General features: G+C 42.5%; 1 protein-coding gene across 6 annotated transcripts in view; it reads left to right on the top strand.

The window, feature by feature from the left end:
- The window catches only part of LOC311242231 (inositol polyphosphate-4-phosphatase type I A-like), a gene marked incomplete at its 3' end in the record, with an annotated part of 159,729 nt that overhangs the window by 110,306 nt on the left and 22,551 nt on the right, over positions 1-26,872 (top strand). For 2 of the 6 annotated variants that reach the window (XM_084331191.1, XM_084331190.1), the window contains exons 13-22: positions 3,483-3,591; positions 11,428-11,614; positions 13,315-13,530; positions 17,908-18,046; positions 19,431-19,595; positions 21,593-21,625; positions 22,084-22,256; positions 24,823-24,946; positions 25,074-25,141; positions 26,284-26,483. In XM_084331191.1, coding sequence (XP_084187317.1) covers positions 3,483-3,591; positions 11,428-11,614; positions 13,315-13,530; positions 17,908-18,046; positions 19,431-19,595; positions 21,593-21,625; positions 22,084-22,256; positions 24,823-24,946; positions 25,074-25,141; positions 26,284-26,483 — 1,414 coding nt within the window. The remainder of the gene's footprint in view (positions 1-3,482; positions 3,592-11,427; positions 11,615-13,314; positions 13,531-17,907; positions 18,047-19,430; positions 19,596-21,592; positions 21,626-22,083; positions 22,257-24,822; positions 24,947-25,073; positions 25,142-26,283; positions 26,484-26,872) is intronic. The other 4 variants (XM_084331194.1, XM_084331192.1, XM_084331195.1 and 1 more) reach the window with 2 other exon arrangements.

Below are 26,872 nucleotides of genomic sequence, written 5' to 3'. Positions count from 1 at the left end.
ACCCGATCGTATTGAACAGCCGACACAAGGTCACAGAGCTGATTATAAAGAAATACGATGAGGATGTACATCACGCAGGAGCAGAAAGAGTCTTCGCGGAAATCAGACGTCGTTACTGGATCCTACAAGGAAGAGAGGCGGTACGACGCTTCCAGCGAACATGTCTAGACTGCCGCAAGTGGCGCGCGCAGCCCAGCATACCAAGGATGGCTGACCTTCCTCCATGTCGCCTCCGAATCGGTGACAAGCCATTCCACTCAACGGGTATGGACTGCTTTGGCCCGCTGCACATAAAGAAAGGAAGAGGAACCGAGAAGCGGTGGGGTATTGTATTCAAATGCATGACCACCAGAGCGATACACATCGAGCTTCTCCCGACCATGAGCACAGACTCATTCCTTATGGCCTTCCGAAGATTCACATCACGGAAAGGAAGACCGTCTACCCTATTGTCCGATCATGGGACAAACTTCAAAGGCGGCGAAAGAGAGCTGAGAGAGAGCTTCCAAGCTATGGGCCCAGAACTTAAGACCCACCTCGCTCCAGCACAGGTTGATTTCCAATTCAACCCCCCAAACGCACCCCACTTCGGTGGCACTTGGGAACGAGAAGTGCGCTCCATAAAGACAGCCCTGTACGCAGTACTTGGGGCCCAGACTGTGGCGGAAGAAGTCCTAATGACAGTCCTCACGGAGATTGAGGGAGTACTTAACTCGAAGCCCCTCGGATATGTCTCCAGTGATGTGGCGGATATCGACCCAGTTACCCCCAACACACTCCTGATGGGGCGGCTAGATCCTGCATTACCCCAGACAATGTACCGGCCTGAAGAAGCGAACGGCCGACGAATGTGGAGGTACAGCCAAGTATTAGCCGACAAGTTTTGGAACAGTTTCCTACTACACTACCTACCGTCTCTACAGACCCGCCAGAAGTGGGTAAAGGAGAGAGACAATTTGACAGAAGGAACAGTCGTCATGATTATTGATCAATCACTGCCCAGAGCTATGTGGCCGGCCGGCCGCGTAAGCAAAGTGATCACCGGTGCCGACGGCAAGGTCCGAGCAGCTGAAGTGCTCGTCCAGGGTCGCACTTACACCCGTCCCGTGGCAAGGCTCATAGAACTGCCTCGACTCCCAGACACAATCGATGATGACCATGACCCTACAACCCTATGACTTTGTGAAGTTGACTGACCCCTACAGCAAACCCTTATGTGTAAATAGACAACGCGATTAATCTGTCCCTGTTTAACTGATTAGGTCTGGGACCTATTCAGGGGGTGGCTGTTGTGAAGGGCCAGATTAAACCGAATATATATATTTATTTATATATATATATTTAATTGTATTTGTATATTCTCTAATATTCCCTGATATCCCTTGTATATTCCTTGTACAATATGCATTGAATATCCATTCTAGCCTACTGAACATCCCATAATAGTCTCCATTCTACTATTGGTCGAGACCTTGGTGCCAGGCTGCCATACCCCTCAGACCCAGTTCAAACGTACCGCTCCACATGTACGAACAAGTCCTAGTTCCGCGTAGGAATCTGGCTACCGCACCACTAATGGGACTATTTGTTCATAGTGCGTATATATACTGCGCTACTAAAGTAGGACTTTCTTTTCAGTCCAGTTTCTTACCCTCCAATAGAGTCACAGACGTAAAGCCTCCCCGCGACGCCACGTGTGGGAGTAAGGCCAAGTTCGCCTACCATCGGTATTGAGACATCGTGTATATTAATATTTGAATAGTCATATTTGGCACTATATCGTCGAGTTGGACGTAGTCTATTAAGCTAATAATAGTCTGTTAATATATAGTGCTTCGTGCGGTGAGAATACTACCGTAGTCAGTACCCCATCGTTTCGGGCAGAGAACTGGCTGCTTACCCAGGGTGGTTGACCCCATGTGAAGCTGCACCCGAGGAGCCCCAGAGCCGACGAGCGAGTGGACCTGTATACCGGATTATTCTACCGACGACAGCCCGCCTTCCCAGGCACGGATTATGCTTTGTATACTTTGATTATTCCATGGATAAAGACCCCCGACACTGCCGTGTGTTGGAACCCCCCCCCCCTGGAGAGGACGCAAGGTGAGGAGACGCTCTGCAAGACGAGGTCGCTTCACGTCTCTCCCCCGTGGACCGGAGAGAGCCGGCCCACAAAGAGTCCACCTGCTTTCATCTGTGGTCCAAGGATCGCCGGCGCATTGAACGGCACTACAGTGGGTTCACCTGGGATACCCTTGGCCGGACGAGGCAGCCGGATTCTACCCCCCCCCCCCCCCTCCTACTCCTGTCGGCTTACAAGCGACCGGATTAACCCCCTCTAGTGTATCTAGTATATAATCATTAAAGTATCATTGCTGTTATTCCTTAACTATTCCAGGTCGTATATTTACCACCTGCGCCTTCAGAGATTGGACATTCTCTATTGATATACCGACGAATACTCTTTGCCATAAAAGTGCATACTATTTCAATTCATAAATGTAATTAAGTGATTAAGTGCTTGTTCTACACACCATCGCTGTGTAGAAATAAAGACCTGTTTCGACTTCGTACATTTGTGTTTGATCCGTTTCATCTACGTGAGAGTGTTTATGATAATATATTTATGCCGTGTACTGGGTGGCCGAATATTAAGTACAAAGGTAGTGGTAGTAAGTATCATATCTAGTAATACAGTCAGGGAATTGTACCCCTCAGTTACAATTGTAATGTCTCGACGACATTGAAAATGAGGGTGACCTCAATTGTCTTTTGGAATAGAATAGAAATACTTTAATCATCCCGAGGGAAATTTGGCACTACAAATTGCTCACAGTAAACATTTAGGTAGACAGAACAAAGTCACGCATAAGAATAACAAAAGAAATTGCCAAAGAATAAAATAAGCCTAAGAATAAGATAATAATAATAATAAAGTACGGTCCGGGATTCACATTTTGTATGTTATGTATATACATTCTAGTATAAAATATACAGTAAAAATATACAGAAGTGTACAGTAAGTGTAATATTGAACAATGTTGTTTTAAAAGTAAAAGTCCAGGAAGATGGTAACTGTCACAGTGTCACACTGTGCTCAGTGATGCAGTGAGGCACAGTGATGCATTGTAAAGTCTGATGGCTGTCGGAATGAAGGACTTCCTGTGCCCTTCAGTGAATGAATGAATGAACTCACAATCACATTGGCAGTGGCTCAGGAGGTAGAGCAGTCGACTGGCAATCCGGAGGTTCCCGGTTCGATTCCCGCTCCTCCCGGGCAGCGTGTTGATGTGTCCTTGAGCAAGACACTTAACCCCTAATTGCTCCCGATGAGTAGGTTGGCACCGTGCATGGTTGCCTCCGCCGTCTGTGTGTGAGTGAATGGGTAAAAATGTGAGGAACAAATTGTAAAGCGCCTTGGATAAATATATATAAATGCAGCCATTTACCATTTACACTGCCGCTGCCCTGTGTGTCCACAGACCACACGTATGACGTGGTGACGATCGGCGCGCCGGCAGCTCACTGCCAGGGCTTTAAGAACAGCGGCCTGCGGAAGCTCCTCCAGAAGTTTGAAGAGACCAAGAAACAGTGAGTAAATAATAATAATAATAATAATTAATTTAATTTATATAGCACTTTTCAAGAACCCAGAGACGCTGACAATAAGCAAAACAAAGAACAGTGAATACACAAGACATAAAACCACGAGTAACAAGCAACAAATACAAAAGCCAGTAAGGAAACAATCAGTGAAGTAAAGAAACCTGGGGGGGGGGGGGGCATGTTTATGTTTATTAGGATCCCCATTAGTCATCATCGACGTGTTGGCTATTATTCCTGGGGTCCTCACAGATATACACATACAAATATGAAACATTCAGTATAAATCAGTCATATATCGCATACATAATCAATAAAAATAAAACAAAAGAAGGTCATAGGTGAATCCATTTCACCATACTGTACCTTTAAAACAAACACAAAGTAAACAGAAGAAGTTTGGATAACATGGCTGCAGCTACACTCATGCATGACATATAATGATTTCCTTACGGATTATAGCTCCTTTAAGTTTCTTTTACGTTTTTTTGTTGTGGGAGGGACAGGAGACGGGAGAGAAAGTAGGGAAGGGGAAAGGGAGGTGGTAGGTTGGAGGAGGGTGCTTATGGGTAGGGAAGGTTGTATGCTTGGGAGAACAGGTAGGTTTTGAGTCAGGATTTAAAGGTGAGGAGAGTGGCTAATACTGGTGGCTTTCTGGCGCCAATGCCGATTGTTACAAGTACGGTACAGTCCCTGGTTGCAGTACGGGCCCCTTGTCGGAGAGCAGTTGCCCCGTCGCTGGCTTTGTTTGTATAGCAATTTGTTGGATTGAATATATTCTTTGGAATGTATTCTCTTGATACCGCACTGAATTTGAAAACGTTTTAGCCTGCGAGTTCTCACAACAGTGCATGGAGAATCCTGAGATGTGTTGTTTTCGAGGTGCGAGTGAGTAGACCGGGGACACATCTGAACCAGCGAGGATAAACACTGTGAGACATGGATTGTTATTAATAAATCACCAGAAACAACAGCATGGTGCTATTAGTGTTCGTATTTTGGCCTTCATGTTTAAAGGACGCCAACATTTTGGGAAATTAGCTTACCGTCTTCCCCAGAGAGAGACAAGAAGATAGATACCAGTTTCCTCTCTGTGCGTTCAGTAGAAGGCTATCTGGCTGCATGTTAGCCTAGCTTAGCACAATGAATGGAAGCGGACATGGCCGGTTAGCCTAGGCATTGTCCAACTAATACCTCTACCAAAGGCTAACCGGCCATGTCCATGTCCATTCATTGTGCTAAGCTAGGCTAACATGCTTTCTACTGAACGCACAGAGAGGAAACTGGTATCTATCTTCTTGTCTCTCTCCGGAGAAGACGGTAAGCTAATTTCCCCAAATGTTGGCGTGTTCCTTTAAATGTAGGCCCAGTATGTTGAAATGACCATGTACTATACTATATCGTAGCATTATGTTTCATCCTATATATTTTCCCCATGCTGCAGTTGACAGTATCCAGTATATTCTGTGTGTATAGTTCCTCCCATTAGGATTGTGTGCTGAACACATTTTGGACACAGTGCATGTTTAGAAATGGATAGGAATTCATTCTGCTGCTTCTACACTGTGATCATTTGTTTTCGCTGGACTGAGCTTCTCCTCACGGAGGTGGACGTGCACGCTTTTCTGCCCTCGCCTCAGCGATATTCTTTGACCTTTTATCCCTTTCAGTTACTCAGTTACGTTTCCGCTTAAAGCCTTAAGTCATCACGAATGATTAATTCATCCAGTTTAAATATTTTTAAATGCATCATTCTTGCATGGTACAGTTACATCATTTCTGTGACTACGATAATGCCATAGCATTATTTATATGATCCCAAGAGTATTTTAATTACTGGCTTTTTAATTTTTTAATTTTCTTTATTAATTTGAGCTTTTTTTTGTTGTTACTTTCTAATCAGCATATATGAAGAGGAATGGTGAGTTGTTGTGATGTCATGTGGTTCTTTGTTTTTGTTTGTGTGTGTTTTGCTGCTCATCACTTCCACCATCCCAAAGGTCACTATGTCCTATAACCTTTTAACTGTTGCCTGACTGAACCGCTTCACCGTGTCTGTGTGTTTAGCTGTGAGTATGAGGGTGGGTAACGCTCTTATGAAAGATGTGTCGAAGTAACACTAGGATGTGTTGTGTGTGACTAAACATACAGGTGTGTTAAAACACACAACTCTGCCTAAAAGTATGTTGCTGTCGACATATCTTGTGTTATTTCAACACGTCTTTGTTAAGAGTGTAGGTTTGATGTGATATTCAGATCTGGCTTGAGAGCCGTCCCAAGGTCCAGGACTGGGACTTGAATGGACAGTTGGAACTGTAATACATGGTTTGGTTATAATCATTTACAAAAACATCAGCAACTATAGCCTCCGTTATTGCTAAACAAATTAAAGTCATTGGGAAAACCAAGACATGTTTTATAATTATGTTTAATTTTGGGCTGTCAAAGATGTATGCATCGATTCCGGCAATTAATAATACTTTTTAAAAAGCTTTTTTTAATCACATTACCCATTTCTAGCCCAACTACCTCCTCCCATAACCGTGTTGCAGAGTGTGCCCTCCTGATCCCTCAGACATGCTAACTGGAGAATGATGAGTAAGCAGACATCCCCTGGTCTGCCGAGAGGCAGATTTAATTAGAGAATGTTTCCAAACCAACCGTTTGCAGTGATGAGCAGTTTATTTCCACCGAGGCAACACGTTTTTTTGTAGTACATCTTTGCCAGTGATGTTGGTGGTGTTATCATTCAGCTCTGCCCGTCAGCAAATCCGTTTTTTACATCAAGAGAGCAAATGTTTTCAAAATGGACCGACACATTCAACATTAAGACTCCTGTGACCGATATAAGTATAATTACTTCCCCTAACCATTTTGTCGAGCATTTCTTAATTTCCATCCCCTACAGATGCATTGTACTATGAATGTGTATGTATTTCCATTAATAGTGATTGATTACCTATCATGTAATTAACGTAATACATTGTAATCGTGTATTACACGATTAATGACAGCCCTAGTTAAATGATGTTTCTTATTTCTCCGTCATGCTCAGTGAATCAACATTCTCACGCTAAGCATTCCTAATAAGCATTCCTAATAAGCATTCCCAATATGCATTCCTAATATTCATTCCCATTGGCATATTTCCAGACCAAAGGGAATCATAGGGACAACCAACAGATTCTTTCCAGTTGAATCAATTTGTATTCCAGGCTCGAACATCTGAATGTCACACAGGGGAAAGAAATGTAAATGTCACATGAATTATTGTATAACTCTGTTTACTGAAGTGTCTCTTGTATGTGTGTGCTGGTCGTGTGTAGGTCAACAGGAAACAGGCATGTGTGCATGTGAATACCTCACCTCACAGGCACATCTTGACATTTAGAATTTTAGTCTGCAGGTTTTTCTCTACCAGGCAAAAAAAAAAAAAAAAAATCTTTCAAATGTAGGTCGGAATTTGGTTGAAGGGTTTCCTGAAAATATTCCTCAAATTGCGTTGATTTATTTTTTGTTTATTTAATGAGTTCCAAGCTCTCAAAGTAAGAATGTGATGACGTGATTGAATTTCATTGTATGGCCAGTTACGTTTCCATGCTTATGTTAAACATCTATTATTATAGATATATAATATGTATGTATTATTAATGTATTAATATGTCCTGATGTTTACTGTAGGTATGGGGACATGACCATAAAATCCTCTCAACCATCTCAGGCAATGCAGTGATCACTTTGCATGTTCTTTACTTTTACATCTTATAACTGTTTTCATTGTAACTGAGGGACAGTATGGAAACGTGTTTCCCCTTAACTCATTCAACGCCAGTCACGAGTATAGTCGGGTTAACTAGCCAACCGTTCAGCGCCAATCACGAGTATAGTCTGGTTTTAATCGTTATTTCTTTTATTAGCTATATCCATTAATTAAATCCATCCAGCCTGATGTTATCATTGGGAATGGGTCTGAGCTCACAAAAAGGGCAAATACCGCCGCCTACGCCTTCCAGCAGGTATTGCACTCTATTAGAAATGGTGTAGTTTCTTTTCAGGGCCAATCTGAGCCGTGCAGGCGGGGTTTAAATACTCAGACGAGGCAGGCCTTTACAACGATGGCATGGTACACTAACCCCGCCCGCCCGTTCATGTGTAACGCTCGGTAATGTGGGACGGACCTCCACGAGCAGTATTTGGAATGGCGATCAGATAATTGGATTATTTCTTTTGCATTACATCAGATACCAGGTAAGGACTCTATATATAAAATCTTGCGTTGATCTGATATTTCTTTCTCCCCCGATCGCGGCTGTCTGTGTGTGTGTGGCTGTGTGTCGTTGAGTGGGAGGAGGTGGTCGGGGAGCGCCGCGCTCCAGGGCCCTTTTCATTCTTGCATGAGGAAGGATAATAACGATAATCTAGCGTTGATTTCAGGATGATTAGATAATCAGGCGAATAATTACAACGTGTTTAGTGTATTCCACTAAAGGGCTATTATCGCGTCTTTTCCTGGGATTACTAAGAATCACCAAAACTATACTCATATTCAAAACGGTATAAAATGGAAATGTGCCGATGTAAAAACAATCTGTTTCGTGCATGTTGACTGGAATCAACTCACTGACAGTTGACGGGTGTATTAGACCCATAGCTATAATATAAGATATATTTTAAGCACTCGCAAGTGAACAAAGCGCCCCATTGACTTACAGCGCTGGCGTAATAGCGCCATCTGGCGCCCCGACCCGTGGCGCAGAATGAGTTAATGCTAGCATGATATAAGACGAGGATATAACGTGATATATTCAGCCCTGGCAGACGACGCTTACTTCTTACAAGGCGGCGTGTCTGCCAGCGGTGAAGGGGATTGATTTAACACTGACTCATCCTGGACAGTGCCTGGTGTAGAAAGAGGATGGACAAAAAACTCAAATTCTAAATGTCACCGTAGCTCTTTACACAAGAGAAATAGAGACGGACACAATACTGCCATATAGACTCTATACTTTGACTATTGTGTCTCATTGCCTTCCCATTCCTTTATGAATAAATTATCTCTGTCTTAGTCCTCATCCATTTATTCATAGAAGCAGAGTCATAATACTGGATTATTAGAGACAATGGTTAATTTACCGTGACATGGACACAACCATTCTCTCTCTTTTTCTCTCTCTCTCTCTCTCTCTCTCTCTCTCTCTCTCTCTCTCTCTCTCTCTCTCTCTCTCTCTCTCTCTCTCTATCTCTATATCTCTCTCTCTCTGTCTGACTCTGTCTCTCTGTTTGACTCTGTCTCTCTGTTTGACTCTGTCTCTGTTTCCGTCTGACTCTATCTCCCTACCTCTCACTGTCTGACTCTTACTCTTATTGGGTCTCATTCTCGAACGAAGTTACGACAAAATATTTCGTCTTAGCCAGATTTCGGCCTATTTAAGAAATATTAGGGCTGGGAGTGGGAGTCCTCAAATTTTCCTGAGATCTTATTTGAGAGCAGATCTAAGAGTGCTGAGGAGCACACTTAAATATGCTCTCAGCCCACGATCAAATCTCATGATTGATTGACTAATTTAAAATGTTATTATAACTTGACAGACTGTGTTCTCATAGTGATTCCTTCATGTTAATGCTACAGGCCTCCTTGGAATTAATTACTTGATCATAATTAAAATAAATATGACAATATTTGTACGATAAGAAATTACGCATTTGATGTCGGAAAAATAAATAATATGGATTCATCTGATCACAGGGCAGCTGGATTAACCATATCTGAACCAGCTATTTTGGACAAATGTATAATTACTTTAATTACTCAGATATTCAAACACAATTATGCAATTATTGTGAAATGATTGAAAATAATAATAATTTAATGCCTTCTGTGGAATTTGCATTTCTTATTTGTTACACATCTGTTTTAATGATTAATTATATACATTTGAAAGAATGCAGGTCAACATGCAATGTATCCCATTGATTGGTATACAATGGGACAGACCTTTGTTTGATTGATTGATTGATTGATAACTTTATTAACAGATTGCAGAATGGGTAAAGTACAGTACAGCTCAATTACATAAGGGGATGCAGAAAGAATTTTGTCTTGTTTACATCAGGGTCCCCCATTTTCAATTCATCATAACATATATGACACACACGACACAGATAGACAGTACTGCTACATCTATACATTTATGACATACCAGATTTGCAAATACAGTACTGTTTGTGATACAAAAAGAGTCCAGAAAAGAGAGTACATTTGACGTAGAAACTGTTGGAGGAGGTTGGGTAGGAGGGGTGGTAGACTTACACTGTACAAGCAAAACTGTACTTTGGAATATTGACAAAACCATACTTGGTCATTTACTGTACATTGGAGGGGGTTGATATAGCTATAAACCTGCATTCCTTCGAATATATCATTAATCAATTAAACTTATATTGAAATACACTATATAGCCTATACACCAACACTGAAATGACAGTGGATAAATAAATAAGAACTAAAGCTAATCGGTGGAAATAGACTGCATTAATATTCCATAACAAGTCTTGTGTGCGCCTACGAATGAACAGTAGCCTATAGGCTTAATTATGGAATAATAAGCCATACTGCGTTCATTTATTACGCCCGCCGGCCCGTAGGCTATATATATTATATGTCATTCATTCATTCATATACAGTACACGCGCGCGCGTGTGTGCGCGCGCTGCGGCAGGTGTGTACCGCGAGCTGTATATGATGCCAATACATTAATCTAATCTAGTTTTGATGGGCGCAAGCGTGATTATGAAATTCTATATGAATTGAAAATGGGGGACCCTGATGGAAACAAGACAAACGTCTTTCTCAGGTCTGCATCCCCTTAACAATTGTGTGTATTGAGCCGTACTGTATTGTACTCATTCTGCAATCTGTTAAATAAAGTTTTCATTCATTCATTCAAACCTAGCCGCATTTCTCGGAGACGCTCTCTGATTGGCACTGACTGACGCTAGGTTTTCGTAATCACGCGGCTCTCAAAGCACTTCCGCCATTCCATTTCACACAGCTGCGTCACCAGTTGCTTTATATTTATAAGGACTGTCGGGGGCGTGGTTTGTATGCAAATGACCTGAACGGGAACGCGCTTTGGAGTTTACGACAGAATGCCATTCTCCAAGCAGATATCAGATCATATCATTTCTGCGACCGTTTCAGCCACTTAAGACATATCTCCAGCACGTTCAGGACTCAGAGTGATCTTGTCATAGATTATGTCTCAGTGGTTCCAAGATAAGTCTTCCAGAATATATCTTTGAAACATTTTCGGGAATGAGACCCAATCTCTCCTCTCTCTCTATCTGATATACTCTCTCTCTGTATACAGTATCTGTCTGTCTCACACACACACACACACACAAATATATATACACATATATATATATATATATATATATATATATATATATATATATATATATATATATATATATATATATATATATATATATATATATATATATATATATATATATATATATATATATAAGCAGGAGGGTCATACATTGGAAAGTCAAATCACATATTGACCAGGATGCAAGAGTCAATCATTGTCTCACTCACACACACACAAAGGCACACACATACAGATATTCACACACATATGCATCCACACACACTCTCACACACACACACACACACACACACACACACACACACACACACACACACACACACACACACACACACACACACACACACACACACACACACATGCGCACACAGACACAGATGGACAGAGACACAGACACAGTCTAACCCCTGCTTCTCCCCCCTAACAGCAGTGCTCTGTCCAGCTCCCAGTCCATAGTCTATATACCCCAGGACATAGTCAGGGCCAAGGAGATCATTGCTCATATCAACACACTGAAGACTCAGGTCAGCTACTACGCTGAGAGACTGTCTAGAGCCGCCAAGGAACGCTCTGCCAATGGCCTGGAGAGGACACTCGCTATACTGGCTGATAAGGTGAGGGTCTGGGGATTTGAACCAATGTAGAGGGTTAGTACCTGGCTCCATTTACACACACACACACACACACACACACACACACACACACACACACATACACGCGCACACACATACACACATACAAATATAACTTAATAATAATCATTTTGCCCTTGTACGGAAGAACCATATAACTCAGTTTTGACGTTTATTTTTTAACAGCTCATGTATTTGTAGTTGTAAGTCAATCCAAATCACTTGAGAGTGAATGTGATACCTCACCAGAAAGTACTCGACCACTGTCTTTAACTATGGATGAACACGACACTCTTAACTTACCATCTTTAGATAATGAAATACTCAACCTCTACTGTCTTTAACTATGAATGAACACAGCACTCTAAACTTACCATCTTTAGATAATAAAGTACTCAACCTCTACTGTCTTTAACTATGAATGAACACAGCACTCTAAACTTACCATCTTTAGATAATAAAGTACTCAACCTCTACTGTCTTTAACTATGAATGAACACAGAACTCTAAACTTACCGTCTTTAGATAATGAAGTTGAAAACATTCTTTGTACTCAATTATATAATAAATGTAATATTTTTGTGACACAGATCATGTTTTAAGTTCATATTTCATACGTCACAAATAATCCATGTAAACATAGGGAGTGACGGTACTCTAAGAAACATTAATCAAAAGAAAAGACGACCTCCATTTGACCATTTTTATTTAATTGAAACTATGACCTTTCACATTGACTTTGGCACATTGGAGACCTATCAGCCAGCATTATAGAGAGAGACATTAGTGATGAGAACTTATGATGTATATTGAGGGTTAGAAGTGAGCTGGCTACCACCTCTCCCTAATGTGCTGGCTGAATGGTTCGATTCTCAATTTTAAACCTTAATGTTAAAAAAGTCTTACATTTTATTTGCACAGGTATTGTGCAATTTTTTCGGGGGGGGGGGGCAGCCCTACTATCGGGAGATTAAATAATATTAAATATAATTTAAATAGGCACGCAAGTGCAGCCGCCAGTTCAGTGTCGCTATGTTTTTTTGTTTTGTTAGTATGGCCGTGAAATTGGTATAAAAAAATGTGGTATTAGCGGTCAGGTGGCGTAGCGGAGATTGCGCTCGTCACCAATGCAAGAGGCTGCGGTCTTGACTCCCGGAGTCAGCATTGCCTTGGCTTGGGCTGATCGTCATACAAACTCGTTTGGCTGAGTTAGGGGGAGGGAAGTCATGGGTGGGAATCTGGCGTTGTGGACAGGTCGGGTCTGGGCGCTTTCTCAGCGGAAGCAGGACTTGATGAAGGCAGCGTGACCTCCCACGCATTACACTTCACCAATGAGAGTCCTCGCTGCCAGGTGAGAAAAGAGTCACTGGCTGTCGCCGCGCGTGTCGGAGGAAGCGTGCGGATGACTTCAGGGTTCCCTTGTACCGACCAGTAGGAGAACATGCGCACAACAACCAGGCAGGGGAGGGCGGGAATTGGCACAACGACAAAAAATTGGGACGGGGAGAAAAACTGAAAAATCGGAGAAAGAGAGGATTAAAAAAAAATTGGTATTAAAAAGGTCTTAAAAGGTCTTAAATTGAACTGGTTGAAAACTGCAGATACCCTGAAAGAGCCAAGTAGATGGCAGCCGACAGTGTCTCACAGACACTGATGTTGTCCTCTCCCACATCTCCCTCCAGACTCGGCAGCTGGTGACCGTGTGTGACTGTAAGCTGCTGGCGTCGGCCATCCAGGCCCTCAACGCCGCCCGGCCGGAGTACATCGCCTCCGAGGCGTCCCCCTCCGCCGACGCGGAACAAGTGATGCTCCGGAACGACCAGGACACACTGATGGCCAAGTGGAGCGGACGCAACAGCCGGTCCTCGCTACACGTAGACTGGCACGAGGAGGAATGGGTGAGCGTCTCCGTCAGACGAAAGCTAGAGACAATTCAACGGTAGAAGGGAGGACATAATCATAGAGGCCTTGCATGGGCCTGCATATTTCTTCCAACATGGCTGCCTGTAACCATTGGTAACCTAACCACTTTTGAAAAAGAAAATGCCTAATTTATGTGAGTAGGTAGACCATCAGAAAAGCATATTATTGTTCCACTGTGATTTGTTTATAAGGTCCAGTAGTAAGACTCCAAATTATTACATTTTGGTTGATATATTTCTCATATATCATCAACACAATGAAACTGCTACAGTGTGTTGCTTCACACGGAACTGTCTACAAATGACCTGAATCACAAACCCTGCCCTCTTTCCTTGATCCTCCAATCACAACTGTTGCTTCCCTCAGACAAACAAAGTTAAGAAACAACAAACACGGTTAAGATATAGTTAGGTCATAGCTAAGTTTGTCCAAGAAAGCAACAGTTGTGATTGGTGAATCAAGAAATGAGGGCGGGGCTTGAGAAGAGGCAATTATAACATGCAGCACCGACTGCTGACTATGAAATCATAATGTAGTTCCGTTCTATGTAACCCTACTGTAACTGAGGGGTACAATTCCCTGACTGTATTAATCAAGTACTGATATCATTAATCACTACCGTCTATGTACTTCTGGCCAATACTGTACATAAGTATTATTAGATCAGAACACTCCAACAAGAACACGGTTTTCCACACAGAATACTCGGTTAGAATATTTATTACATAAAAGGGATTAGATTACATTACTTAGTTGCGCTTATAAGGCAAATAGAATGTGCAGGTAAATCAATAGTGAATATTAAGTAATTATCTAGGGATCTTCTGGGAAAGGGTGTACTACCGGTTGTAAGCCAGCAGAGGGGGGCCAAGCTCTATGCAAGTCCAGGGTTCAAGGAGGTGATGTCACCCCTGGAGCAGCGGGGATAGGCAACCTGGTCCCAGGATGCGCGCCGTGTAGGTGAGAGCCGTGGAGTCTCTGCTCCGGCAGAGACGGGCTCGAGTGGAGGTCCTCACGGTAGATGTGTAGATCCCACAGCAGCAGCGGGCAGACGGTTCTGCTCCAGCCGCCACAGTCAAAGCACTGAAGAATAATCCTTGCCGGAAAGTGGCTCTGCTGGCAGGGTAAATCCTCCGTGTTGCGCGGTAGTGCGCGGTGGTTCAGAGTTGAACTTGACGTTGGTCTCTCCTATTTGCACGCGGCTATAAGTGCTCTGTATAGACGCACAATTACTCACTTCACGTGGTCTTTGACTCGTAATGAAGGCTTTTACTAGTAAATAGCGAACGGTACCTTGAACAAAGGTATTAGGATAATACGACTCTATTTGGGGCGATACGAGCCCTGCTGTACCGCACGTTGCGTGGTGGGTAAGGCTTTACTCGGTAACTGAACCAGACTGAACTGAAGGCGAACTGAAGAGGAACTGCAAGGGGGGTTCTACATTTCTTGCGCCATATATATATGTACCGTGAACAAATAGTACCTATCTCATTTCTGTCGCCTCTCGGTCTCGTAGCCGTGGGCGAAAGCGGGCATGCCTGGGCAAGTCCCGGCGGTAGCTTTCAAGTCAGCTCGAGGGGGTAAGGCTTTACTCGGTACCTGGCGCCAGGGGATCGCTTCCAATAGGGGAATGAATATTATGGTCTGTCCTGGAGACTAAAGGGATATTCAGTGCATATTGTACAAGGAATATACAGGGAATATCAAACGATATACAAATATTATACATGGGATCTCAGGCAATAAATATATATATTCGGTTTAATCTGACCCTTTGTAACACCTACAGTGATTGGTAATTCAAGATTAAAGATATTTATTTGTCATATGCACAGTTAAACAGACCGTTACACTGTACAATTCAAATCTTATTTAGCTAGTCTCCTCTTAACACTTTGGCTGCCATGGGTTAAATTAATGATATACCATAGATTGCCAGCGCTATTTGTCTATGGAGAACGTCCCCTTCTTTGCAGGGCTATAACTTTTTAAATTCTATTGCTACATTGCCATTATTAGGGCCCATTCAAAGTCCTATATGTATTGTTCATTGTGTAGCAACGTTAAACTTTTTCATTCACATATTCATAGTAAAGTATGGTCTAATGTATAAGTATGTTTTCATCTCTTTCTGCAACTTTCTCCAGAACGTGATATATAGCCCCAAATGCATTATATTGATGATGAAATACAGTTTGATGGCAATCAGCGCGATATAAAAAATTTCAACTAGACGTACTTCTAGAAGTTACTACACGTCATCTGATGTTGACCGGATGGGCGAGGGGGCGTTTATAATTCCGTGGGCAGCGTTATACCAATCATCTAATGTGGGTCAAATGTTGATAAAAGCAGTTAGTATCGAAGATGGTAACGTTACACGCTGAAACTCACCCCAGTCTCCGCGCGCCGTTGGGCGATCATCGTCGAGTAGAAATTTTATCATTATGGGATATATTATTACCCGGTCCATCTCCAGCTTGTATAATGGTATATACGTCCAAATCATGTTGTTTATCGAGTTATTGGCAATCGATCGCTATGTAGAGTGACGAGCTAGAGTGCCGGAACCTATCCCGAGTGGCCGGAAGCAATAGGGCCGACCAGCAAAACCTCTACTGCGCTTCCTGTTAAGCAGTTGCGCCGATCGGCCACCAGATGGCGCTCCTGAACCGCCAGAGAGCTCAGTGGGTCCTGCTGGTGAATCTCAGGCCAGCGGAGGGGGAATATGAATCCGATTCCAGATTTTTGAAATATTGATATAAGGACGCTGTACAGCGTCCCCCGGCAACTTTAGCATCGCCAGCAAAGACGTTGTAAATCGTTTTTAGGCAGTCAAAGTGTTAACACAGAATCACAAGATGCAGACTTAAACTAGAATAAAAAAATATTACGAAAAATGTTGATGCTGAAATAAAGAATCTTAAGAAAATGAATAAAGTAGAAAAATAAGGCACGAGTGACAGAGTAACAGTATTGCACATTCAGGCCCCGTTTAGACGGAAACGCTAGCAGGTGAATCCGCAAAAATATTTTTTCGGATGTGCCTTTTGTTTATACGGAAACGGTGTTTTTACGGGGTGAAACCGCAAAAAAGTGAGACTACCTTCCAGGGTGGAATTCCTAGAAACGATAAACCTTTCTGCTCTCATCTAAACTGTCAAACCGCATAAAACGATGACGAAAGGGTTGTCAAGGCTCTCGTCGCGTGTACTGCTTACATCACAGGCATGCGACAGTAGCCTAGAAGCGTAAACAACGCATGGCTGATTCTATCCATGGCGATCACCTGAAGGCTACATTGGCAGTACTTTTAAATACACAAGAATCTGTCCCGCGGCGTGACTGGACCCACTGTCTGTGAGTGACTCTGCTTTGGTCCAATCACATTCCCCACCCACAGTCTGCGAATCAGAGGCAGAGTAGGGCGGGTCTTCACAGCACGTCATGTGACATATGCGCCAATCGTGTGACAGCGGGGCTCAGTCGTCTGGAGTCGTTACAGCCTCGTCTGCACGGAGAATTCCATCCCAAAACGATAGTCTAAACGCAAAATTAAAAGTGAAACCGTAAGACGACTTTTGCGGTTTCTGTTCAGACTCTCTCCGTCTAAACGTAGCCTCAGTTCACAGTGTAGTGGTAGAAGGATATAAAGCATCAAAATGGTTGCTTCCCTGAGAAGCAGGGAATTGGCGGGGAGAGGCATGTGTCAAGAGGTCAGTCAGTCAATCAATCAATCAGCCAGTTCATATTAATACACCTCTATTGCACTGTTGCTCCACCACACAGAGAATGTGTTTGGAAGGTTCTGATGATATGATAACTCCTGCTGTAGTTTCCATGTGTAGTCCCTGGCCTGGACATTAAAAGAGCAGGTGTTGAAGTGTTAACGGTGTACAAGGTGAACTCTGAGCGCAGCATTTGCATGTGTTATGTAAATGTGAATGAAAGCTAAGCTGCAGTGTGCTCTGGTTTGCATGTGGACGTGGTGTGGCTAATTTTATCCGTCTCTTCCTCTCCCCTTCCTCTCCCCTCTCCTCTCTTCTTTATCAAATATTCTACGCTTTTTTTCATTCTCTCCACTCTACTGCCCCCCTCTTAATCTTCCTCTTATCTTTCCTCCTTTCTTCCACTCATATCCTTCCCCTCGTCATTCCCCCTCCTTTCATCTTTCCCTACTTCCTCCATCCTCCTCTCCCCCTTCTGCACATCCACCCTTTCATCCTCCATATCCTCCTCTCCTCTTTCTGTACTTGTCCCTTTCCGCATGCTGCTACTTTTCTCTCTCTCCCCTCTCTTTCCTCCTCCTCCTCCTCTCTCTCTCTCTCCCTCCCTCCCTCCCTCTCCAGGAGAAGGTGTGGGTGAACGTAGATAAGTCGCTGGAGTGTATCATCCAGCGGGTTGACAAACTCCTTCAGAAAGAGAGGCGGCCCAGTCTGGACAGCATGGACAGTACCCACTCTGACCAGCAGGGCGCCAGTAAGAAAGGTAACCAACAGGCACAAATGGAGAGGTGCTGCTGTACATAAGTATGTAAAGTGATGGAAAGCCACTAACTACAACTACTCTAGTTTCCTGCACTTAAATTGACATTTTGAGAAACACTATTTTATTTATTTATTCATTTTTATTTTAAAGATCCTTTCCCCTCAAAAACACTGCATGGCTTTGAATTGATAAGTTGTTATTTGTGCAAGAGTTGTCACCAAAGCGCCTTTTTCACATTCTTCCCCTGGAGAGGGAGAGCTTCTCTGTACTTCCCTGAAATCTTGAGTTGCATCTGTGATCTCGAACCTCTCACAGTCCAATATGTGGTAACTTGACACCTTTAGCTTCAGTGTACACAGAGAGTATAGGCATTGACACATCTTGAAAGAATATATATCGCTGTTGACGTTGGATTCCTGGTAAATAGAGTGAAGGTGTAGAAATTCTGGTCACTGTATGTAGTTTATTGAATAATTTGGTGAACATTTTTATTCAATATAGACAATTTATAAGGGTTTAAAATACATCTGGAGGGGATCTTTACCTCTATTTTCTTTTCATTTTAAAAGTGTACTTTAATTTCTACTTGAATCAATCTTGTGTTTAATCCTACAATTACTTGAGTAAATGTAAATCATTTAAACATGTTCCCATTCTAGCTAAATGTTTTAGTACTCTTTCCAGAGTTTGATTGATTGATTGATTGATTGAACATTTTATTAACAGATTGCAGAATGGGTACAATACAGTTTGGCGCAATACACACAATTGTTAAGGGGATGCAGACCAGAGAAAGACTTTCGTCTTGTTTACATCAGGGTCCCCCATTTTCAATTCATCATAACATATATGACATACAGATATACAGTACTGTTACATCCAGACATTTATGACATACAAGATATACAAATATACAGTACTGTTTAAGAGAGGGAGATCATAAAAGAAAATATATACATTCGAGGGGGAAGAAACTGTACATTGGGTTGGGGGGGGGGGGGGGGGTTTAGACATTTACCGGGGCCAGTTTCGAATTGCAGTTCTGCAAGCATAGCCTACATACATAGTACACAAATACACAAATGGGACACACCACACATACAGCAAGTAAACATAGTGCATATTACATACGTTTACAACTGGACAGATGATAAATACCTCACAAATATTTCTTCATTATTTGCTTAGATTACAATTGTACCCCGCCTGTCTTATTTGTTTGCTTAGTTTTCATGTAACTTTCCTATATGTATGTATGTATGTATATATATATATATATATATATATATATATTTCACTGAATACATAATACAATAATATGCAGTATCCATATGGCATACTGTAACTATAACTGTTATAAATGTTAAAATGTGGTTGTAAAAAGGTAACGACAAGACACGAGCATTCTGGATTAACCCAGACTGCATGCTCCAAGAACCTTCATCGCCATCACCTTCCTCACCGTCATCCTCGTCACCTTCCTCACCATCATCATCCACCCTGCCCGCCCTCTCTCCCGCATGTCCTCCCAGCCCCGAGCGAGACCCCTGTAGGTTTTATCGTTTTGGCTTCACTTTTCTGCTCTGCTCTGCTCTTGTCTTCCATCTCGGCTCTCAGCATCTCCTCATCTCTCCTCCTCCTCCCCTCTGCGCCTCTCCTCTCTCCTTTGCGCTCTTCCCTCCACCCCACCCCCCCTCGCCTGTCTTCCAGACATTTCGTTTTTCTGTAACTTTAACTTCATTCATTCATTCATTCATTGTTGTTTTTCAAGAAGAGTAGCACCCTTGTCAAATCTTGCAATCTATTTGTTCACTCATTTTATCAACAACAAAAGACTTAACAGATTTGACCTTATAGCTTCATTGTTGTCTTTTTGTCTGTACAAAATCCACAATATCGTAAAAGAAAAAGTGTTTTGCCAATGCAATTGTGTCTCTGTGACTGCTTGCTTTGGAGCCAAATGTAGCCAGCCTGCCAGCTATTGTAGCTCAGATTGTGCCTACTGTATTGTCTACCAGAATTGGGTCACATTTCTGTTAAAAGAACACGCCAACATTTAGGGAAATTAGCTTATCGTCTTCTCCAGAGAGAGACAAGAAGATAGATACCAGTTTCCTCTCTGTGCGTTCAGTAGAAAGCTATCTGGCTGCATGGTTGTAAACACTATGAATTGAAAATGGCGAACCCTGATGTAAACAAGACAAACGTCTTTCTCTGGTCTGCATCCCCTTAACAATTGTGTTGAGCCGTACTGTATTGTACCCATTCTGCAATCTGTTAAATAAAGTTTTCATTCATTAATTCATGCACGTTAGCCTAGCTTAGCACAATGAATGGAAGCAGAGAGTGACAGGTAGCCTAGTCATTGTCCAACTAACACCTCTCCCGGAGGTGTCTTGCTTCCATTCATTGTGCTAAGCTAACATGCAGCCAGATAGCTTTCTACTGAACGCACAGAGAGGAGACTGGTATCTATCTTCTTGTCTCTCTCTGGAGAAGACTGTAAGCTAATTTCCCAAAATGTTGGCGTGTTCCTTTAACTGAGTCGTTCATTGGTCAACTGAACACAGAGGGTGACTAATAATAATAATTATTATTTCAAAGGACCAAGGCCAGGATTCACGAGGGTTGGAAACTGAGATGTGCTTTTTATTTTAAAGTATGATCCTACGCCAGCAGGTCTGCTCTCAGAAGCTTAGTCAATAAGCCCCCCAGGTGTATAACACTGCCAGCATCCAGGTGTGATCCTCCCCTCAGTGCAGCCAGATGTTAACACCTGCTCCACATCAGGAACGCTGATGCAGTGCACCACGCACTGTGGGACCAGGGGCACCCAAGCAGTGTCTGAGATCAGTCGGTGCTGCCATTCGCTTGTAAAGTAATCCACTCTGTACTGTTTGACTTGAGGCTTGCTCCTCCGACTGTAATCAGTTACTTGCGCGCTGAAAGTCATCACAAACAAACGTTGAATGGCCCCAATCCAGGATGGTGCCATGATCTTTATACACATGGTCCATCACTCTGAGCATTTTGCATGAATACGCCTGATGGAGAGGCACTTTGATTCCATTGTGTCAGCCTGCCAGGCATGTCCAATCAATCACAGAATGTCTCTGCTGTTGGATGAAATAAAACATATTCTGCATTATCCTAAAACGTGTCAATCCCTACCCAGTATTATATTAATTTTGTAGTTAACAGCCTCCCTACCCAGTATATTAATTTTGTAGTTAACAGCCTCCCTACCCAGTATATTAATTTTGTAGTTAACAGCCTAATGCCTTTGTCTGCTTATGTTCAAGATACAGATATTCCCATAAAGTACCACATAAACCTACTGTACCAAGTAAAATCTTTAAGGGGGAAAAGAAGCCTTTTTGTGAGGGTTTTCATGCAACAGCAGCGATTGGTATTTTGAAAGTAACTCGAGGTAGTATCTGACCCAGGTCTGGTGTGTCTTTTGTCTTCTTTGTGTGTTTGTATGCTGCCATGTTGCTTATGGCGCCCCCTAACCATGCATGTTGCAACTACACCCACTTGTTCCAGATGGGAGCCCCAGTGTGGAGGAGGCTTACCCGGGTAAGAGCTCTCCCCCTCTCCATGCCACCCTCCCTTCTTATTATCTCTCTCTTTCAGTACCCCCCAACCCCCTTAGCTGCCCCCCAGCCAAGCGCTTCTGCTGTATCCTAGCCCTTAAGTATCTCTCTCCCTAGTCTCTCTGTACCGTCTGTGTTTATGTTTGCCAGCACTTGTTTCAATGTATTCAAAGACTTCACAAAGAGTAGTTCAAAATGTACTTCACAACATTGAATGGTTTGAGTGTTTTGGGTCGGTGTATACTTGATAAAAGTGATTTGTTGATGAAATTGATCAGATTTTGTGATCATGCGATTGCAGAGAAGGAGACGTGATATTCGTGTGTGTGTGTGTGTGTGCATGTGTTATTTGTGCATATGCATGTGTCTCTCTATTCATGTAAATGCTTGCGTGTGTGTGTGTGTGTGTGTGTCTATGCACGTGCGTGCCCACGCTCCTAGGCGAGTGGAGCGAGGCGCTGTACCCTCTCCTCACCACGCTCACGGAGTGCGTGGCCATGATGAGCGACAAGGCCAAACAGTCCATGGTGTTCCTCCTCATGCAGGACAGCGCCCCCACCATCGCCATGGACCTCTCCCTGCAGTTCAGACGGGACGTCGTCTTCTGTCAAACGGTCAGCAGGGGCAGCGTCTGTCCTCGAACTAAACAGAATTATTTGGTGACTAGTAGTAGTTAGGGATGTCCCGATAAAAAAAATTTGCTCCCGATCCGATCCCGATCATGTGATTTTGAGTATCTACCGATACCGATCTTTCCCGATCAGATAAAAAAAATAATATATATATTTTTTTATTTACATTTTTTTTTTATCCCAATTTCTCACATTACATTCACCCTGAATGTTGACGTTATCCAGGTGAAAAGTTTACTTCATTCAAGCGAGGCATTGCAATCCTTGACATAAATCATTTGATGTATAATTAAATCAAAGGAAATGCGTTTGTTTTGGCAAAATTCTTCTGCTCTGTGTGACAATAAATAAATGAATGATGATATGCAATTTAAACCCAAAACTAAGGCCTCAGTATGAGTTTAAGACGTGAACATGGTCATGTTTGTTGAATAAAAAAAAAAAAAAACCCAGATATTTAATTTTGTTGCCGATCCCAATCTTCACGTGATCGGCCCCGATCCCGATCACGTGATCGGATCGGGACATGCCTAGTAGTAGTCGTGGGAATTTGTCACTTTTGTTGACAAAAAAAACTTTTTTTCCCAACTAAGATTCATAGGATTGTGTGTCGAGTAATTGATCGCAGTTTAGTCTAATCAATTAGTTGATCGAATAAATTATTTGTCGACTAATCGTCGTAGGATTTCGTAGTTTTAAAAGTATCCAAAGGAATCTTCTTGTTTATATTCACATTTCCACCTGAATAGACCGTTTTCTGTTGTGGTTCTATAGTCTCTACAAGCTGAATTTCCTGCCTCGTCTAAACGATTGCAAAGACCATTTTCACCGCTGTCTTTGCTCTCACGATGTTTACGCCGCGTCTGTGTGAAGTTTCACTTCGGGCTTTTGCAAAGTCGGAATGAGTTCGACCTCCTTCGAGTGACAGCCAGTTCGCTTAGTTCGATTTCGAGGAAGATCCTATATAGACCAATCAAAACTGAAGCATAAGGGCACGGTGGCGTGCATGTGCATCCTCGTGCACACGCTGGAAGAATGTGTGAGATACACAATTTTGGGAGGCCCTTTCCTCCTACTGAGCGCTGTAGCCATTTCTGTCCAGATAAGAGAAGATATTCCTTTATTGATCCCCTTGGGGAATTTCAGGCATCATAGCATCATGGGGGAGGTGGGAGGGGAGGTACAGGTAGTAGAAGACATGATACAAGTCATATAATTATATTACATTGGAGAAGTACAAAAAAAATAGGCAGTGTAAACAATATAACAATATAATTAACTCAAAAAAATAGGCAGTGTAAAAAGGTCAAGGTGCAAGATGAGGGTATGTATGCCCTCAGTTATATTCGTCCTACAATACATATAGTTACAATATATATATAATCTAATAACTAATATATAATCTAATATATTATACATATAATAAAAAAAAATGCTAAATGCTAAATATATGCTCTGATGAAGTAAGTATACAGTATACACATAAGGTGCAGTGTGCTAATCTAATCTAATATATATAATAAAAAAAATGTTATGCTAAAAATGCTAAATATATGCTCTGATGAAGTAGTATACAGTATACACATAAGGTGCAGTATGCATAAGGTATGTATGCCGTGATATACTTCATACGTACTTTGTCTTCATACATTGTCTTCTGTAAAACAGTATAAGCAGTCATGCTCAAACAAACCTTGAATGGCCCCAATCCAGGACTGTGCCATCGTTATACACATGGTCCATTAATCTGACCATTTTGCTTGAATATGCCTGATGGAGACACACTTCTTCAATAATTATCTAAAGAAATAAATAAAGAATATTCTAACCCTAACTAACCTTACTGTCATGTCCTAATATACTAACCTACACTGTAGCACTCAACACTTTGATGAACATTGTTACTCAGCTGATAGGGTTGTACCCTTCCTGCTTTCTTGTCGTACAGAACTTGTAAGTCGCTTTGGATAAAAGCGTCAGCTAAATGACAATGTAAATGATTCCATTGTGTCAGCCTGCCAGGCATGTCCAATCAATCACAGAATGTCTCTGCTGTTTGGATGAAATAAAACATACTGTAGACTTGACCGGTCTACAGTATATAGACACACAGACGCATGGTATGTAAAACATCATGGTCACATGAATACACACACATGAATTCTGTTACATAACCTCATGAACAGATCTAAATATGGAACTCGATGTTGAACTGTGTTATATACACAGTGTTAATTCACATGCAGTACACGGATGCCCGCTGGCACACACACACACACACACACACACACACACACACACACACACACACACACACACACACACACACACACTGACGTTAATGTGTCTTTTCTTCCAGCTCACAGCTACATCATCAAACACACACACAGAACATAATATCGACATTCATTTTTGTTTTCTTTCACCTCTCCTCTCTATTCATCACACAGATCTTTCTCTCTCACACAAACCCTCTCACTAACGATCCTCCCCTAACGGCGATGTTAATGAATGATGTTGATGACGGTAATGCACTCTGTCACTCCAGCTCACGGCGCTAATCTGCGGTTTTATCATCAAACTGAGGAACTGTCTCCGTGACGACGGCTTCCTCCGTCAGCTCTACACCATCGGCCTGCTGGCTCAGTTCGAATCGCTACTCAGCACCTATGGTAAAAACACACGCACATTGGTTCCGTCTTTTCCATATACATACATATCCATGCCTCTGTCTCGTATTTGTGTGTGTGTGCATGCTCACATGCCTACTTAATCGCAATGTGTGTGTGTGTTCTGCAGGGGAAGAGCTGGCCATGCTGGAGGACATGAGCGTGGGCATCATGGACCTACGTAATGTCACCTTTAAGGTAGAGAGATGTTACTGTTATGTTATGTTACTGTATATCACAGTGCATCTGTTTGGTACAGCACCATTGTTAAATCATTGATTGTTTGTTTTTGGTTTTTAATTGTTGCTCTTTATTTTCTCAAACTAATTTGGTCTAAAGTTGCCTTACAAGCCAAAATATATTCATCCAACTGCTGTGAGAAAACCTGAGATGGACTGTGATTTTTACTCTGATCTGAAATTGTTGTGTGATGGTTTCTTTGGGTTAAAATATTGTCAAAATTGTGTAGTGCTTGTTTTCTGTTATTACAGTGGTATATTTCTACTTGTGTTTCTCTCTGTTTTCAGTTGAAATCCATGGAAATAGTTTATTTTTAATTCACACTCCATGCCTGTTGAATCCAGGGTTGAGCTCAATTCAATAGATTCAGGAAGTGGGTTTTCGCAAAAGTTTCTAATATTTTCTCAAAACGGACTTCATATCCAACCTATCAAGTAATGACGGCTCCATCATTAGCCAATGATTTGCAGTTTTATGTTTTACATTTTTTTTATTTTTTATTTTTTATTATCTTTTTCCATCCTTCTTTTTTTCCGATTTTTCTCCCATCCCACCCTTCCTGGTTGTTGCGCACTTTCCCCTACTGTTGGTCCGAGAGGCCGGAGACTGTCACATGCTTTCCTCCGACGCATGTGCAGCCTGCCGGCAGCCAGCCTGGCCGCGCAGATTCTCACTGGGAGAGTGTAACGTGTGGGAGGCCGCACTACCTCTCTCCAGATCCTACCCTTGCTGAGCAGGCGCCCCGACCGAACTGTAGGGGTCGCTGTCCACAACACCCAGGACCCACCCCACCAGCTTTCCCACCCTCTAATACTGCCAATTGTATTAGTGTGAACGGCCAGCCAAGCTGGTGACAACGCCGGGAGCTGGATTCGAACACGCAAATCCAGCATCTCCGGCGTTGGTGACGAACGCAATCTCCGCTACGCCACCTGACCGCCGTTTTAAATTTTTTATTAATTGAACTGAAAGTTAATCAAGCAGAACCTTGAAGCTTTTTGTTTCCCAATTCGTTTCAAATCCAATTATTAACTTTTTCCTTGAGGCCTAACAGATGTTCTTTTCGGTCACCTTTGAACTCTTCCAACGTTGCCTTTCAGGTTACCCAGGCGACGGGGTCCGCCGCTCCCGACATGCTGCCCGTCATCACCGGTAACCGGGATGGCTTCAATGTCCGCATCCCGTTGCCAGGGACCATGTTTGACGCGTTGCCGAGGGAGATTCAGAACGGAATGCTGCTGAGGGTCCAGCCTGTGCTGTTCAACGTGGGCATCAACGAGCAGCAGACACTGGCAGAGAAGTGAGGGAGGGAGGGAGGGAGGGAGGGAGGGAGGGAGGGAGGGAGGGAGGGAGGGAGGGTGATGAACAGGGTGCAGTGTGTGAATCAACAAGCAACGTACAAGGTCATAATGGACTACCTAAACGGACAATATAACGTATGAAGTATATCACGGCATATGCGGTATTCATACTGCACGTTATGTGTATACTTACTTCACCAGAGCATATATTTCAAATTTTTTGCATTTTAGACTATATATTATATATATATATATATATATATATATTGTAACTATATTTATTGTAGGGCAAATATAACTGAGAGGGCATACATACCCTCATCTTGCACCTTGACCTTTTTTCACTGCCTACTTGCCCATAATGTGCATGTCCAGAGTTAATTATATT

This window comes from Notolepis coatsorum (genome assembly GCF_963971535.1).
Source record: "Notolepis coatsorum genome assembly, chromosome: 1".
In the NCBI taxonomy this organism is placed as follows: Eukaryota; Metazoa; Chordata; class Actinopteri; order Aulopiformes; family Paralepididae; genus Notolepis; species Notolepis coatsorum.
Note: the sequence above shows the minus strand (reverse complement) of the source record. Positions and strands in the feature narration are given on the sequence as shown.